This window comes from Neovison vison, chromosome 3 (assembly GCF_020171115.1).
Source record: "Neovison vison isolate M4711 chromosome 3, ASM_NN_V1, whole genome shotgun sequence".
In the NCBI taxonomy this organism is placed as follows: Eukaryota; Metazoa; Chordata; class Mammalia; order Carnivora; family Mustelidae; genus Neogale; species Neogale vison.
This window is the reverse complement of record NC_058093.1, coordinates 203,114,896-203,130,347: the sequence shown is the minus strand read 5'-3', so window position 1 is coordinate 203,130,347 and position 15,452 is coordinate 203,114,896. Positions and strand designations below refer to the sequence as shown.

The 15,452-nt window shown below is 57.8% G+C and overlaps 1 protein-coding gene across 7 annotated transcripts in view; it reads right to left on the bottom strand.

Annotated features, from left to right (window-relative positions):
* The window catches only part of EP400 (E1A binding protein p400), a 97,690-nt gene that overhangs the window by 12,092 nt on the left and 70,146 nt on the right, over positions 1-15,452 (bottom strand). For all 7 annotated transcript variants that reach the window (XM_044243566.1, XM_044243568.1, XM_044243572.1 and 4 more), the window contains 9 exons: positions 15,210-15,383; positions 12,812-12,948; positions 12,615-12,671; positions 9,910-9,988; positions 9,571-9,822; positions 8,612-8,657; positions 8,422-8,531; positions 1,935-2,142; positions 1,658-1,830 (listed from right to left, as the gene is read on the bottom strand). In XM_044243566.1, coding sequence (XP_044099501.1) covers positions 1,658-1,830; positions 1,935-2,142; positions 8,422-8,531; positions 8,612-8,657; positions 9,571-9,822; positions 9,910-9,988; positions 12,615-12,671; positions 12,812-12,948; positions 15,210-15,383 — 1,236 coding nt within the window. The remainder of the gene's footprint in view (positions 1-1,657; positions 1,831-1,934; positions 2,143-8,421; positions 8,532-8,611; positions 8,658-9,570; positions 9,823-9,909; positions 9,989-12,614; positions 12,672-12,811; positions 12,949-15,209; positions 15,384-15,452) is intronic.

Here is a 15,452-nt window from a genome sequence, read left to right as displayed (position 1 = left end):
ACACAATATGCAAACCACCCTCCAGGGGCATTCTGACAGCTTTTCCGTGTCCCTTTATTAAAAACTCATGTACTGCTTATGATAACCAGAAACGGTGATTGACACATGAATAAATTCATAGCAAAATTCCTGTTTCTTCTCATTCACAAATATGTCAACTTAAACCTGTAGTACTATAAAATTTTTAGAAAGTCTTAAAACCATGCTCCTTCTTGAATTTTGTAAACTTACTACATGCATCACCTCTCAACTTTTTATTCCAACTGTTTCCAAATGACTAAATTGATGAATAAACCCCAAGTCTTTAGAAGAAGTGACAGCATCGGGGCACCTGGGGGGCTCAGTGGTTGATCAAGCCTCTGCCTTCGGCTCAGGTCATGATCCCAGGGTCCTGGGATCGAGCCCCGCATCGGGTTCTCTGCTCGGCAGGGAGCCTGCTTCCTCCTCTCTCTCTGCCTGCCTCTCTGCCTACTTGTGATCTCAGTCTGTCAAATAAATAAATAAAATCTTTAAAAAAAAAAAAAAAAGAAAAAGAAGAAGAAGAAGAAAAAGTGACAGCATCAACATGTCAAAACAGCCCAAAAATACGTTAAGGAATCAATTTTCTCTCAGAAAACTTCTAGTGTGTAGTTCGTAACTATCTGAAAATGACAGTGACTCTGGAATTGACTCAGAACAGGAAAAAGTGGAGAATCCAGACACAGGCCAACCAACAGGTAAGCGGGGCTCTGGCCACCAAAGGAGGGAAGGCGGGGGCATGGCCGGCCATCATGTCCTGGGGAGAGGTACGAAGGGGAGAAGGCCAGGCCAGGAGGGCGGGCAGCAACTTTCTAATTAAGCGCTGTCCCCAGACTTCCACAGTGACAGGCATATTCTAGAACTGGCCTGTCCAACAGGCTAGTCACAGCCATGCACACCCGCTGCGCCCTGAACGCGGCTGGTGTGACTGAGGGGCTGAACAGTTTACGTAGCTGCATCTCCTCTCTCTGGCCTGCGTCCTGGGCTGCAGCAGGACCCCGCGGCTCGGGCTGGTACGTGCTCCATGGCCCTCCAGCATGCCCGCCTGTCCCCTCCGTAACCGAGAAGGGGCAGGTCCAAGGTCAGGTACTTACTGTAGCTGGCCCAGCAGCTAACTGCAGTTCTAAAACACTGTCTTGTTTCTATTACATATGCTTCTCCACTCACTTTCCGTGCCAAGCAAGAACACGTCTCCGTTTTGGCAGGAAGACAGTACTTCCTTTCAAACTGAACGCATTTACACACACAGCTGCACAGCAGTGCACAGGATAGCCAACCCAGCGCTCAGCACTGCAAAGGAACCACGCATGAGGAGACCAAGCACCTGGCACCTCGTCCTGGAGCCCGGAGGAGCACTTCCCACCAGCATCTTCTCTGGTCGGGCACGGACCCGAGCGGCTTTCTACTTCTCCAGAGCCCGAGCGGCTGCACAGAGCCCCAGACAGCAAGCAGGAAGACAGGGCTCCCAAGTGCTGTCAACAGGCCAGCCACGCGGCCACGGACGTGGCACCATGCAGAGAGCTGTCTTCAGGAGCAGCACAAGCGCACTCCCATAAGGACAGCAGCAGACCTGTGCTTCCAGCTAAGGGACACACGGGGCCCCCCACAACGGGTGTGCGGTGTCCTAGGAGATACTCACCGGAGTCAACTTGCCAACAGCCTTGATCTGTGCTGGCGATGGGGCCTGGCCCTGGATCTGCGGGACCTGCACCTGAGAGGGCGGGGGCGGGGGCGGCGGCTGCTGCTGCTGCTGCCGGAGCAGCTGGAAGTGTGCGGGGGTGATGGCCTTCCCGGGCAGCTGCACCCCTGTGGCTGGGAGAGGGGACGCCGTCACGCTGCGCACACGTACTGCCCGCCTCTCCTCCCACGACAGAGGCACGCACATGTGCTCACCACGAAACCCCACCTGCCCTTACCTTGGGACACCTGAGTCACCAAAGACCGGGTCGGAGTCTGCACTGGGGTCAGGCTGGTAGTGACCACGGCTGAGGCTGTCACAGAGGTAACCGCGCGAACACCCTGGGTTGGTGCCAGAGACACAAGGTCGGACGTGGCCGTGGCCGGGGAACCGACGGCGCGAGGCTGGGTGTGGACCACCTGGGCTGGAGCAGAGCCTCCGGAGGTCTGTAAGAGGCAATGGGGGAGTCGTCAGGCACCTCCGCGCTATACAAAGCTTCCCCGTGCACTGGAGAAGACAAGAAGACATCCGTCTCTGAACCTGAGAGAAGGAAGCACTTGCCAGAGCTCGGTGGTTTGGCAATCGGAGTGCCGGAAGGAATATCCTTCACCTGGGCCTTGAGTTTCAAAGTGGGCAAGTCACCCCAGAAAAAAGCCGTTTCAGGCGGCAAGACTCCCACTCCCGTTCTGACGCTACCCCGTCCCTCTATCCGCACTGGATAGACGGTCTGGTCCCCCAGGACACTGTGAGGTTCTGACTACCCTCCGGACACCTGTGCTTGCTCCCCAACACACGGTGTAGGGTCCTACTCTCCACCACCGCCCCACTCCTGCCTGCGCACTCTCGTGGCGGCACAGAGCCACCTCGCTGCCCCCCCCACCCCACACGGACCCGCACGGCTACAGCCGCCCAGTCCTACCACCCGCCGGGGACAGAGCCCACGGGCTCCAGCTCTGAGATAGCCGGCGCACGTGCCACCTGCCTCCGCTGGCCCCTCCGTGTGGGCGACCGGGACGTTCCTCCAGACTGCGCGGTTCGCCCCCAGCCCTTCTGCACGGCCCCACTCCTCCCGCGTGAGCGACTTCAGCGTCGGACGCAGCGCTTTCTGTTCAAGCCATCCAGCTTCGCGTGTCCTCAACTGTGTCTCCTGCCTTTGCTCACAGCATTTACTCTCACTTTCCCCTCCCCAAGTCTGGAAGTTACAGTCCTTTTATGCTCTTGGTGGCTCATCTAAAACTGTACTATGAGGGGCGCCTGGGGGGCTCAATTGTTAAGCATCTGCCCTCAGCTCAGGTCATGACCCCAAGGTCTGCAGATCGAGCCCCAGATCGGGTTTCCTGTTCAGCGGGAGCCTGCTTCTCCCTCTGCTCCACCCCCTACCCCGCCCAGCTTGTGTTTGCGCTCTCTCTCTCTCAAATAAATAAGTAAATAAATGAAATTTTAAAAAATTATACCCTGGGGACTTGCCAACGTCTCATCGACAGTCTCACACTTTTCCTGAACGGGAGTCCAGAGCATCTCAGCACCTCGGCCCTTGACCGCTTACACGCCCGACCCCACGCAGCGCACCCCTGCTGTCAGCCCCATAGGGGGTCACGGCTGCTGGGGGGTCAGTCTGCGCCTCGCCTGTCTGCTGTCACCACCTCTGTGCTCACTTCTCAGCCCTTCTGCCTCAAGTGTGTCCTTTCATATGGACCACCTGCGGCTAGCCCACCCAGTGTCTGCTCACAAGTGTCACTGAACCCGTGTTCTTCAAGCTATTTCCAAAACCGGCTGGGCAGGGTAGGCAGTGATTTGCTGTTCTTGGAGCACAGATGTCACTCTGGAGGCTCCTGGTTTCACCACCCCCGACGACTGCACCGTGCCCCTGGCTGAATCGAACCGCTCTGCTGTCGGCACCATCCCAGACCGGGCTCCGATGGGACAGCTGCATACATGGCTCAGTGCCACTACTCCGATCTGGAACATTCCCATCTTCCAGCACTGCCCTTGCTTGCCCTCCTCCCCATCTTGAACTCTGGGGAACCACACTCTCCACCCTCCCAGTCGGCCTCCCGTGACCTCACAGCACTCTCACACGCCGACCCTGCCGTCATCCTGCACTGCATTTGGGAAAACGCCTCCTGACTTCTCATCCGGTTCCCTAAGTCTCTCCTCAGCAGTGTGTGAACAGCCCATCACCAGGGACCTCTTCCAATTCTGATGACCATAGTTTTCATTTCCAGAAGTTCTCTACAGTTGCCCTTGAAGAGTGTGGGGGTTATGGGCATGAAAGCCCCCACACAGTTGGAAATCCACGTACAAGTTTTCTGACCAGAGCCTTACTGCTAACAGCTGACTGCTGGCCGGAGGCCCTCTTGATAGCACAGCCGGTGAACACCTACTCTGTAGGTTACGTGCTTTGTACACTGCATCCTTACGTTAAGTTCAGCTAGACAAAAAAAAAAAAAAAGATTAAGAAAACCGCAGAAGGGCACCTGAGTGTCTCAGGCATTAAGCATCTGCCTCCAGCCCAGATCATGATCTCAGGGTCCTAGGATCGAGTCCTGCATCGGGCTCCCTGCTCAGTGGGGAGCCTGCTTCTCCCTCTCCCACTCCCCCTGCTTCGGTTCCCTCTCTCGCTGTGTCTCTCTCTCTCTGGCAAATAAATAAATACAATCTTAAAAAAAAAAAAGAAACAAACAAACAAAATAAGGATAGCACCCGGCACTCAGAGGGGTGTGTAGCTCCAGTCTTGGGGCCGCGAGTTCAAGCCCCATGTTGGGCTCCACACTGGGCATGGAGCCTTCTGAAAAATAAACAGAAACAGAAGCATAGGTGCTTTATGATCCACACCCTCGAACTGCACTATCCCATGTGGGGGCGGCTGCCCGCTGTTTCCACAGGTGCACTATCCCATGTGGGGGCGGCTGCCCGCTGTTTCCACAGGTGCCACCCTTCCATCCTGTGTTGGGTTACCTTCCACCGTGCACCACTCGCTACGCTGCCAAGTCACTCGTGGAGGGTCTAAGGAGCCCAGGTCCCAGGCGAACTCTCCCAGGGCACCTGCACCAGTTCTTGGCCGCCCAGCTGGGAACCCTACCCGACTGAGGCCACATCCGCTCGAGCTGCAAGCTGAAAGGCCAAAGAGTGGCTACAGATTTGCAGGTGGAGCGGATCCCCGTCCGGCCCCTCCACTCAGCGACAGCATAGAGGGCAGGCGGGTTTTCCTTCTGCTTCAACCCTTCCCCAAGGGCTCAATCACGGGACTCCCATTTTGGGGGTCAGCACCTCTGTCTCCTCCGGGGCGAGCAGGAGAGCCCGGGGCTTGTGCTGGAGCCTCTCACCAGATCAGGTAAAATGTCCACGGCAGACCCTGCTTCAGGGCACTGTTTTTCTCTCTGGGTTTCTTCCCTGAGATTTTGCCCTAATCATTATGTATTCTTTGGTCAGCTCTCTTAAAACTTTAAAAAAGATTCAAAATTTTTTTATCCAATAATTTTTGTTTCACTGAGAGAACAGTATAACTCACCTCCCCTTGTCATCAGAAACAGAAATCTGTTCCTGGACTTCCGAAACAGTTTCCACTCTGCCCCTTTCTGCTCAAATCTGCTCTATTACACACAGCATTGTACCTGTGCTCAGGCACTAGCAAGGGCTCAAAATCCCTACTCTTGCTGGCTACCCAAACTCTGCGAGCAGCCAACCTGGGATCTCCCGGTGCCGAGCGCACACAGCTGTGCGGAGCCTCCTGGCGGGTACAGGAATCCCCGCCACTCTGCTCATGCCTGTGCCCCCCTAGACAGACCTACTCGCTGTGCCTTGTACACCCCACACACCTTCCCAGCGCTGAAGAGCTAGGGGGGTGGGGGGTGACGTCGTCCTGTCCATCGGAAGCCCAGGAAGCCCGCCCATCGGAAGCCCAGGAAGCCCGCCCAGTCATCGGCAGCTCTTTCCCAGTCCAGGCACGGAACTGGAAAGCAGACTGCCTAATAGTTACCCTTCCCACATCTCCAGCAAGAGTATCCGGTCTGTGAGAGTTCCTCAGAAAACACAACATGGGTGAGTTACTTATCTTCCAAAATATTATACGTAGAAATCAGCCTTTTGCGAAACGAAACGTCAAGTGCAATGATCTGGGCGTTGCACTCTCACATGAGGAACGGTGTCGCTCAGAGAGAATGCTGTGACGTCACAGGCCCACCTTACAGCTCGGTGTATGTTAACACGGCCGAATCAAAAGTGACTTACTGCCAAGTATGAAGAAAAATAAATAATCCTAAATCACACAACTAGAAAACCTTTTCATATATGCTGTGCCACCTAGAAAATATGCAAATTTTTAAAGCAGGATTTACTAAAGTACAATTTACATACCGTACAACCCCCCAATTCAGGTACATGGACTTAGGAATGCTCCTGAACGCAGACCGCCAGGCAGACACCACAGTCCAGACACAGAACAGACTCCATTGCCTTCTCCCCAGTAAACGGAATCACGCAGCATGCGAGGCCTTCGAAACTCTCACCACAGCAAACTGTGTTTAAGAGTTGCACAGAGTTGCACACCCTGGGGCACCTGGATGGCTCAGTGGGTTAAGCCTCTGCCTTCGGCTCTGGTCATGATCTCAGGGTCCTGGCATCGAGCCCCACATCGGGGCTCGGCGCGGAGCCTGCTTCCCCCTGCCCAGCGCCTGCCTCTCTACTTGCTTGTGACCTGCGCTCTCTCTGCCAAATAAATAAATAAATAAATAAATCTCTTTTTTAAAAAAGGGAGAGTCACACATCCTGTTGTCCGGCCGGGCAGCTCAATCCCATGTTGCTGGGCAGTCCTGGATGGTGCCCCCATCTCCGTGGAAGGCCCTCAGCATTGTCTCCTTTCTCAGTAATTACAGACAAAGCCACCAGCCACACTCATGTCCTAGATGTGCACATCTATGACACATAGGTGTGCACATCTATGATTTTACTTCCCTTGTGGGAAAACCCAGGCGTGGAAGTGCTAAGTTGCCCAGTAAATGTACATTTGTCAGAAGTGGCCAACTTCGCACGTGACTCTAAGATTCCATGAGCCATCAGCAGCACGGACGGGCTCTAGCTGGGCAGCCTTGTTGCATCCGCCGCCGCCAGATTTCAGTTTCTAAAGCTGCTCCCAGAGACACGTGGTGGCATCTCCCTGTGGTCTTTTCTTTTTTTTTTAAAGTGGGGGCAGGGGAAGGGGGAGAGAATCCTATGCAGGCACCACGCCCAGCACAGAGCCCCTTTCCACAACCCTGAGATCACAACCTGAGCCAAAGCCGAGAGTTGGGTACTCGAACGACTGAGCATGGTGGTCTGCACGGGACCCCGAGGACTAATGACGCTGAGCGCCTCTCTACATCTGGCTGCTATCCCTGTTGCTTCTCTGGTGAAGCAACTGCTCAGATCTTGTCCAGGTGTCACAGTGTTTTCTTATCACCGGAGAGTCCCCACTGACTCGGCAGACCGGGACTTCATCGTGTGTATCCTACAAGTACTTTCCATGTTTTCCATTTCTATTTCTCGAACAGTAGATGTTAGATTTTGATAAAAACCAACTTACTAATTTTTCTTTAATGATTCATGATCCCAGGAAATCTTTGCCTAAACCAAGGAAGCACAGATGTTCTGTGACTTTCGCCCAAGAGCCTTACAGTTCCGGTTCTCACACTCGGGTCGACGATGTCCCCGGAGGGACTCTTCATACCCAGTGCAGTTAGAAACCACGGCCCAAGCCTGTGTGCGGCACCACAGTTCTTCCAGCACTGCGTGGGAAGCCCACCTTTCTCCTCCTGGCGCTCCTCCGGCGCTCTTACTGAGGGTCCGCGAGCCGCAGACCCGGCCGTCCCTTCTGGACCCTGCATCCCACTCCACCGAGCCGTGCCCAACCTCCTGCCAGCGCCACCCTGTCTCAACTACCACAGGAAGACCTTTGAAGAAAAGACACATCTCTGAGCCCAACAGGGACAGGAGGGCGCTGCTTGTGCAGGGCACGTGCTGCCTTCCAATATAACTAAACTGGGAAAACACATGGGAACTTCACCTCCTTAACCTCGGCTATTTACTTTGGTCATTTATGGCAAACACCAAAGTTGCGGAGGTGGCTGGACATGCGGCTTGTCTTTTGGTGAGTGCAAGGTCCCCTCTGATTCTGTGCTCAGAGGGTCTGACGGCTCTGCCCGGGCCTGGTGCCTCCCTGCCTCCCGCACACAGGTCTGCATGTGCTCCACCCGACCCCCATGAGCTCTGGCACCATAAGCGACAGCACCCCCACCCTTGTGAGACGCCATGCCACCCCCCCATACGGTTCCCCCAAGAGCGCCCATCCCCACATCCCCGTGTCCCCCACGAGCCATCTGTACTGTGGCACAGGCAGAGCCCACCAGCGCCGGCAGTGCCCTCCACACGCACCCCGTCAGCAAGCACACCACGAGAGCCATCTGCCCAACTCCCGAACGCTTACAGGATCCTGGGAAATTCAAGCTGTGTCAGGACTCTTGGCACTGCTGGGATATCTCTTTACAAAGCAAACAACTTTCTGGGCACCAGGCAGGCTCAGTCAGGAGAGCACACGACTCCTGGTCATGAGTCCAAGTCCCGTGCTAGGTGTCAAGACTGCTTTAAAAAAACTGAAGACAAAAAAAAATCCCAACACCCAGACAAACAACCCTTATGGGGTCCTAGGTCACAGATGCTACGGAAAGTGCCCAGGAGCAGGGACAACTCACGGTCAAGGCTCCTGGCGCCACAGGTGAAGCAAGACGCTTGTTAATGGACTGGAAGGTGGCGGCAGGGACCCCCGCGATGGTGTTCACGATGACGTTTCCGCTCACCGTGCCTGTGGGGAGAGACCAGTGAGGCAGGAGCACCATGAGGGGGAAGCACCAACTTCTGATGGGGGCATCTCGGGTTTCTTACCCGTTGGCATACTCGTCCCCGTGACGGACGTTTTCATGGCTCCCGCCTGCTGAACACAGAAAACCACTTGAATTGGAGCGCAGGCTCTCCCCTTCACGAGACCTCCAAATGTTTCCACTTCCTGAGAACCCTATACACACTCCTACCTGGTGATGCAGCCTCACGGGCCAACCCCCCGGCTCCCTGCCCCCGTGCCCTGCACGGGCTCTCCTGCACGCACCCCTACGACCTTGCTGTGGCCCACTCTGCCCACCAACTCCTGTCACTCAGGCCGCAGCCCGGCAGAGTCCCTCCATGGCCACCGTGCCCTGGGGCCACGGAAGCAGGGGCTGAGTGCGCGGCTTTCTGACCCCAGAGCTGGGCCAGAATGCCCCATGGCAAGCCTGCCACAGCAGACAGAACCACAAATGAGCCCGGACCGTGCCCATGCCCGGCTGGCAGAGCAAGGCCACGGGCTTCCCTACGCAGGCCCAGGCATTCTCCCCATATGGGACTCCAGCGTCCGAGATACGTGGACACGGGCACACGCAGCAAAGCAGCAGATCAGGGCCCCCTGGCAGAAGCACAGTCTGCCTTTCTATGCCTTCTCTGTGCATTCGTCTACCCCTTCCTCTAACAGGCAGCAAGGATTCAAGTGCTCGCGTGTGCAAGAGTGCGCATGCGCCAGCTCTGAAGAGAAGCTCGTGCGTGGCACAAGCAGCATTAGCCCTGCCAGGTGACGTCACACTGACACCTCCCAAACCCCACTGAACTCCAGACTTCCCAGTGCCCCCACCTCCCCAGCCGGCCAGAGCCGGGAGCGAGCCAAGTGGGAGTGAGGGCGGCCTCCGCATGATCCCTCCCACCAGGGACCGTGGGGCCTGCTGCTGCCTCTGAGAAGAGCAAGTGCTAGCGTCTACACAGACCACCCTGCCTTGCATCCTCAGGGGCACCCGCGCCAGAGAGCAGCGCCTTCTCACCAGCACAGCAGCGCTGCCCACAGTGGTGATCGCCGGGGGCACCTTCGGCGGGGGCTGTGCGGGTGGCGCCTGGGGCTGCGCCGGGGCCTGCTGCTGGACGGCCGGCGGGCCCGCAGGCTGCTGGCTGCCGGCCGCCTGGGGCTGGGGCAGAGGCGGGGGTGGCTGCTGTGGCGGTGGGGGCTGCGGCTGCGGCGGAGGCGGCGGGGGCTGCGCCACGGGCGGCTGCTGCGCCTTCTGCTGATCAGCCAGAGCCTATGGGAACGGAGAGAAGACGACCTGTGGTCAGGAGCCCAGCACGCCCACCACCCCAGCCCCGCACTGGCGGCCCGGCCCCCACACCTTCTTCTCTTTGGCAATTCGCTCTGCTCGGAGAGACGCGACCTGAATGGGAGGCAGCGGCTTGTCGTAGTTGATCCCGCTGAAAGACAGCAGCAGAGACTGAAAATAAGCGGCCATGCTAGGAGAGAGAGGAGCACTCCAGAAACCCAGAGCAGAGCTCTCGGCGCCCAAGCTGCCAGGTGCTAGGAAACAAGTCCCATCAACCCCTCCTCAAAGAAGAAAACTGCCCATGTCGTCCAAGACCCCGTCTCCCGTTTCCCTTCAACACAAAACCTTCCAGAAGGCAGGCCTTGGCCTGGTCCCCCACAGCAACACACAGTACAGCGCCCAGGATACCAGATGCCCTGAAAGGTGGTGGGTGCACCTCACGGCAAACAGCCTTTCCCTCCCACCCAGCCCACCAAACTGACCACCGGCCCCAAGCTGGGCCTACCTTCCCCGGCAGAGCATCAGTCCCTTCCAAGAAGCTGCCTGCAGCCCTGTATCCCCAGGTCCCACTCTGGCCTGCAGATGCCCCAGGTCTTTAAGACTGATGCCAGGGCCCAGGCTACCTCCCGTGGCACCAGGCTTCCCGGGCGCAAAGGCTGACCAGCAAAGCCCAGAGGGCGGGCAGGCCCCTCACAGTCCGGTGCCACAAAGTCCCCGCAGGACCCCCACCCTCTCACGGAACCCTCACTCCCAGGGCCTCCCCCAACCCCACCCAACTGTGAGCGACCCACCTCTGGCTCCTCCCACCACAGACAGCCTGGCTGTGCTTGAAACCCTGGGCACACCCTCCCCATTTTCGGGCCTCCCCTGCCCTGCAGGGCCCGGGCCGCACCACAGCGGTCTGGTGCTGCCGTGCATCAACCTCCCATCCCCATCGCTCACCGCAGCCGACCTGCTGGCTTCTCACCCATCCTCTGACCTCAACCACATCCGTCTGCCCTGATCCCCCCACCACGCCCCACTCTCACATCCACAGCCACGCCTTCCTCCACCAACACTCCCCCCATCACACTTGGCAAACATATACCCATGCCGGGCTCCCCTGGTCTGTCCGTTCCGGGTGGGGCCAGGCGCCTTCACTGATGAGACAGAAACCACCCTATGCACAGCAAGGCCCCCCAGCTACACCAACCGGCGTCACTGACTCCTCCTTGGTGCACAGCCTGGCCCCTGACCCCTCATGGACCCTTGCCCTTGGCTGCCACCTCCAGATCCCAGAGGACACCCAGAGCACAGAGGGCTGAGTCCCCACCCAGCTAGAGGCCTACATGCTCAGTTCTCGTCCTCTCTCCTCTCCACCTTCTAGTCGTGTCCTCCGGCCCGCGTGGGATCCATCCCTCTGACATGAGCCAAACACAGAAACAAACCCGGGCCCCCAGGATGCCACAGGCCTGCGCTCACCTCTCAGCCTCCAACCACCTCACCCCGGTTGGGCTTCGCACTGAACCTATTCCCACTGGTGCCCCCAGTCCACTTGCCTCCCTGCTTGCCTGCCCCCCCACACCTCAGAGGTACAACCAGGGGCCCCCTGTGCTCGTCCTGTGGACCTGTTGGCCCCACACACCGCAAACCCATCATGGTCAACCTAAGACCCCCTCACGCCAGCAGAACACGCCCTTGTCTCGCCCCCAGACCCCGCTCGCCCTCGGCTCTGCCAGGCTGCTCCGTCTACCTGCAGGACGGGTCCTTGAGCTCTGTAAGATCACTCCGAGTTGCAGCTTGCACTTATGGAAATAAGAACGTGGTCTTCTGCTTGCTACTCGACTGCTGGGCCCAGCAGACACTAGGCATGCCGCCCGCCCACAGATACTAGTTGGGTGAAACCATCCAGTAACGTCACAAACCCACGCTAACACCTGCTCTGTACTCCAGGATCCAGAACCTTACATCCACAGCGTGGAGACACCATGTAACTCAGGTAAAGAACGCGAAGATGATTCGTGCTCTGAGAGAAAACAGAAGGCCAAGCTGCAACTGTCGACAAGGTGGGTAAGGGATGTGTGAGGGGGTCCTGGGCCTGAGCCCTGCATGTGTCCCGGAAGGCCATCCCAGGCGTGAGTAGTAGGGCACGGCCGTGAGGCAGGCCTGCAGAGTAGGATGGGTAGCACAGGCCTTGGGCTGCCTCAGAGCTGCCAGGAAGAGCCATCGGGGGTCTCAGCAGAGATGTGTGCTACTGGGGACCTCACTGAGAATACGTAAAAAGAAAGCGGGGCCTCTGGTGTCCTGTACACCCTCCCCCAGGCAACCACGAAGGCTCGAACCAGACGAGCACCTAGGCTTCATGTAGACATGCGGTTCCCACCACCTCAATGTAAAGCAAACAGCCGAAAGCAAGGGGAATGGGCAGCAAACACCTGCACACCCTGCGCTCAGCTCCCAAGGCAGCCCGCACACCCAGCATCTCCCTGCCCATCCTGCTGTCGGTCCTCTTCTCGCTCACTCAGTTTCAAAGCAAGCACGCCCTCCCCTATGCGGGCTATACTTTCAAGGTAGAACCAGTAACACACACGCCAGGTGAGAGGCGGGCATGGCCGAGAAAGGAGAAAGCCTCTCCCATGTGTGTCCCCTGCAGCCTGCAGGCAAGGACACACCCTCGTCACGGCAGCACCACAGGGCACTCACCAGCCCCCCACCGGCCTGCCTGGACACACAGATTGCACGATTCGCTGACCACACTAAAATGAAATCATTTCCAAGTGTAGAAAATACAGAAATACCTTTCTGCCAACACGGAGGCGTGCTTGGGGTTTTTCTGAAAGGGATTCATGCCAAGCCTGCAGCGCGGAAAAGGAGACAATGGTTACCAAACAAGAAAGAGTGCCCAAGAAGGCAGTGTGGCCGGCACACTCTGCAGGCCAGCGTCCCAGCCCTGGCTCGACCTGGGGGCGGGGCGGGAAGGGCGCAGGGAGCATACAGAGGCTTGATGGGGGGGCTCCTCTTGCCGGCCGTCATCTTCATCAGGTCGAAGTGGCTCGTGTACAGCTGCGTGTGCGTGGCATTCTCGTCCTGGGCGTACATCTGGCCTGTGCGCAGGGGCCGGTTGTTCTTACTCTGAGGCGAAACCCACGGCAGCACGTCAGTCAGCCAGTGGCTCATCTGGAGGCCCGACCTCAAACCTCCCGAACACGGTTCCTTCTTCCCGAGGCTCAACACCACCGCCCACTGCCTGTGAACACTGTTCCCCTCCGCACTTCATCTCGCGTGAACCCGCAATCACCCAGCACAGGACTCCCTGCCTTCGCAGGGAAACGTGACTGCTGGGCAAAGTGCCCGAGGTTACACGACAACTGCGGCAGAGCCAGCGCACCTCCGTCAGTGACAGACCCTGGGAAGCAAGCAGCAGCTGCCCAGGCACAGGCCTCCGCCCAGGCACAGGCCTCCACCCACATGCACAGCGAAGGGGAGAGGTATAGGAGGCGTGAAAGCGCTCTCGGGGGCTTCACGGTACTACCGGCCGATGGCCTGCTGTTAAGCCAAGCACCTGCTCATTTCCAAGACACCTCAGCGTCCCGCACAACTTCCGAACGACCCTCATGCTGGAGAGAAAAACCAGTCTCCTGACACCATGTGTGTGTAAAGCCAGCGTGCTTGTTGGCAACCAGGTCTCACAGCTGGGCCACAGGGCACCCTGGGACACCCCCCCCCAACCATGTCCCAGGCTCTCACTGCCCCATAACCAGGACTCAAACACGGCGTGCTGGAGGGAAACTGCTACACGGTAAGAACCGCACCCTGGAGGGCCGCGCACACCGCCTTCCCATGTCATCTGTGCTAAGCAAAGGCTTTATTTCAAGGAGACCCACATCAGACGAAACTCAGAAGAACAAGACCAGCACAGGAGGCTCCTGAACAGGGGACCGCATCTGTGAGCACTCCCATGTCCCAGCAAAGTGAAAGAGAAAAGGCAGAGCAAGAATAAAATCAGGGAAGTCATGGTGAGCCCAGGTCGCAACCAGCGGGAGGGTGCTCCTGCCTGAGCCCACCCCACAGGCTGCCACCAGCGGGCGGCTGAGGACACCAACCTCCCGGCTGCTTCTGACCCTATCACCTGGCCTTCTGCACAGCTGCCGGCCCATTTACCCACACTGTCCCCTCGGAGCTAAAAAACACACTTCTGCCTTTGCTCTAGATTTGCTTCTCCCATGACCTAGAATGGAAGACAGAGCTTCAACTTTACACGTCTCCACGTTAATGTCACAGCTGTCGCGAGGAGGGTTTCCAACACAGAAGAGACCAAACACGAGATTCCACAAAGTCTTGCTGGCGAAGGCGCCACAAGTGGTATTGTGAGGAACACTTGCTTTCTTGTTTTTAAGCGACAAGCAAATCTAGGCCTTAAGACAAAATGTTTCCAGGAACACGAAAACAGAGGACGGTTGAAGCCATGATTTGCATACCACATCTGGGCCCCACGTGTGCGCCTCTGCCGCATCTGCCCCATGCCATCCGGTGGGCTCCAGGGGACCCCGGTCAACGCCGGCAGCCCACCAGGTGAGCAGCGAGAAGGGGGAATGGGGAAGACAGCAGACGGACGAACAGAAAGAGACCCTCTCGGCCCAAGAGCAACAAGAGGCATGCACGGGAACCACACCACAGACACGCTTGTCTGAGGGGCTGGCTCTCAGGGGTCAGGCTGTCGCCACCACAGGAAAGACACCGACCCAGCCTCCATGCGCTCAGCCTGTGCGTAGGCGCACCGTCAGCTGGGACCAGGGTCCAGAGCTGGTCCCACCACTGTGGCAGCCGGCACAGCCGGTGGGAACCTGGAGCAACAGCACGTGAGGCACCAACAGACTTCTCGCCAAATAAGCCAACAGAGCCAAAGTCCCCTTCATTTACCCGACGCCTTTTCAAAAAATAAAAAGAAGGGGCGCCTGGGTGGCTCAGTGGGTTAAGCCTCTGCCTTCAGCTCGGGTCATGATCTCAGGGTCCTGGGATCAAGCCCTGCGTCGGGCTTCCTGCTCTGTTGGAAGCCTGCTTCTCCCTCTCCCACTCCCCCTGCTTGTGTTCCCTCTCATTATGTCTCTCTCTGTGAAATAAACAGAATCTTTAAAAAAATTAAAAACAGAAGAAGAAAGAAATGAAGGTAGAAGCAAGCTCTCAGTGGTATAGGAGCCTCTAGACAGCATCTGGAATTTTCCAAGCACGTTGGGCAAGCTCTCAGGCCCGGGGCCAAGTCCCGCATTGCCTGCAGCCAGGACAGCTGTGCGCGGCACATGCCAGGCGCGGCACAGGCCTCCTGCCTCACTGGCCTCCCCCAAGCCCGGGGGCTGGAGTTCCGCGGTCGCCGAGTGGAAGGGGTCCGCTCTCACCTTGCCTTCCTCCCTGGGAATGAGCACGTTCTCGTAGCGGCTCCGGCACTGCTTGGAAGAGCGGTAGATGCGGCTGCAGGAGTTGACGACGTCGCTGACGAGGTCCCAGTTGGGCGTGTGGGCCGGGGACACGATGGTCAGGTTCAGAGGCAGCTCCAGCAGCTGCTTCACGGCCTGCAGGACCGGGTTCCAGGCGGCATCAGTCAGCGAGCCGCATCCGCGGGTGCACACGCTTGTCCCAGG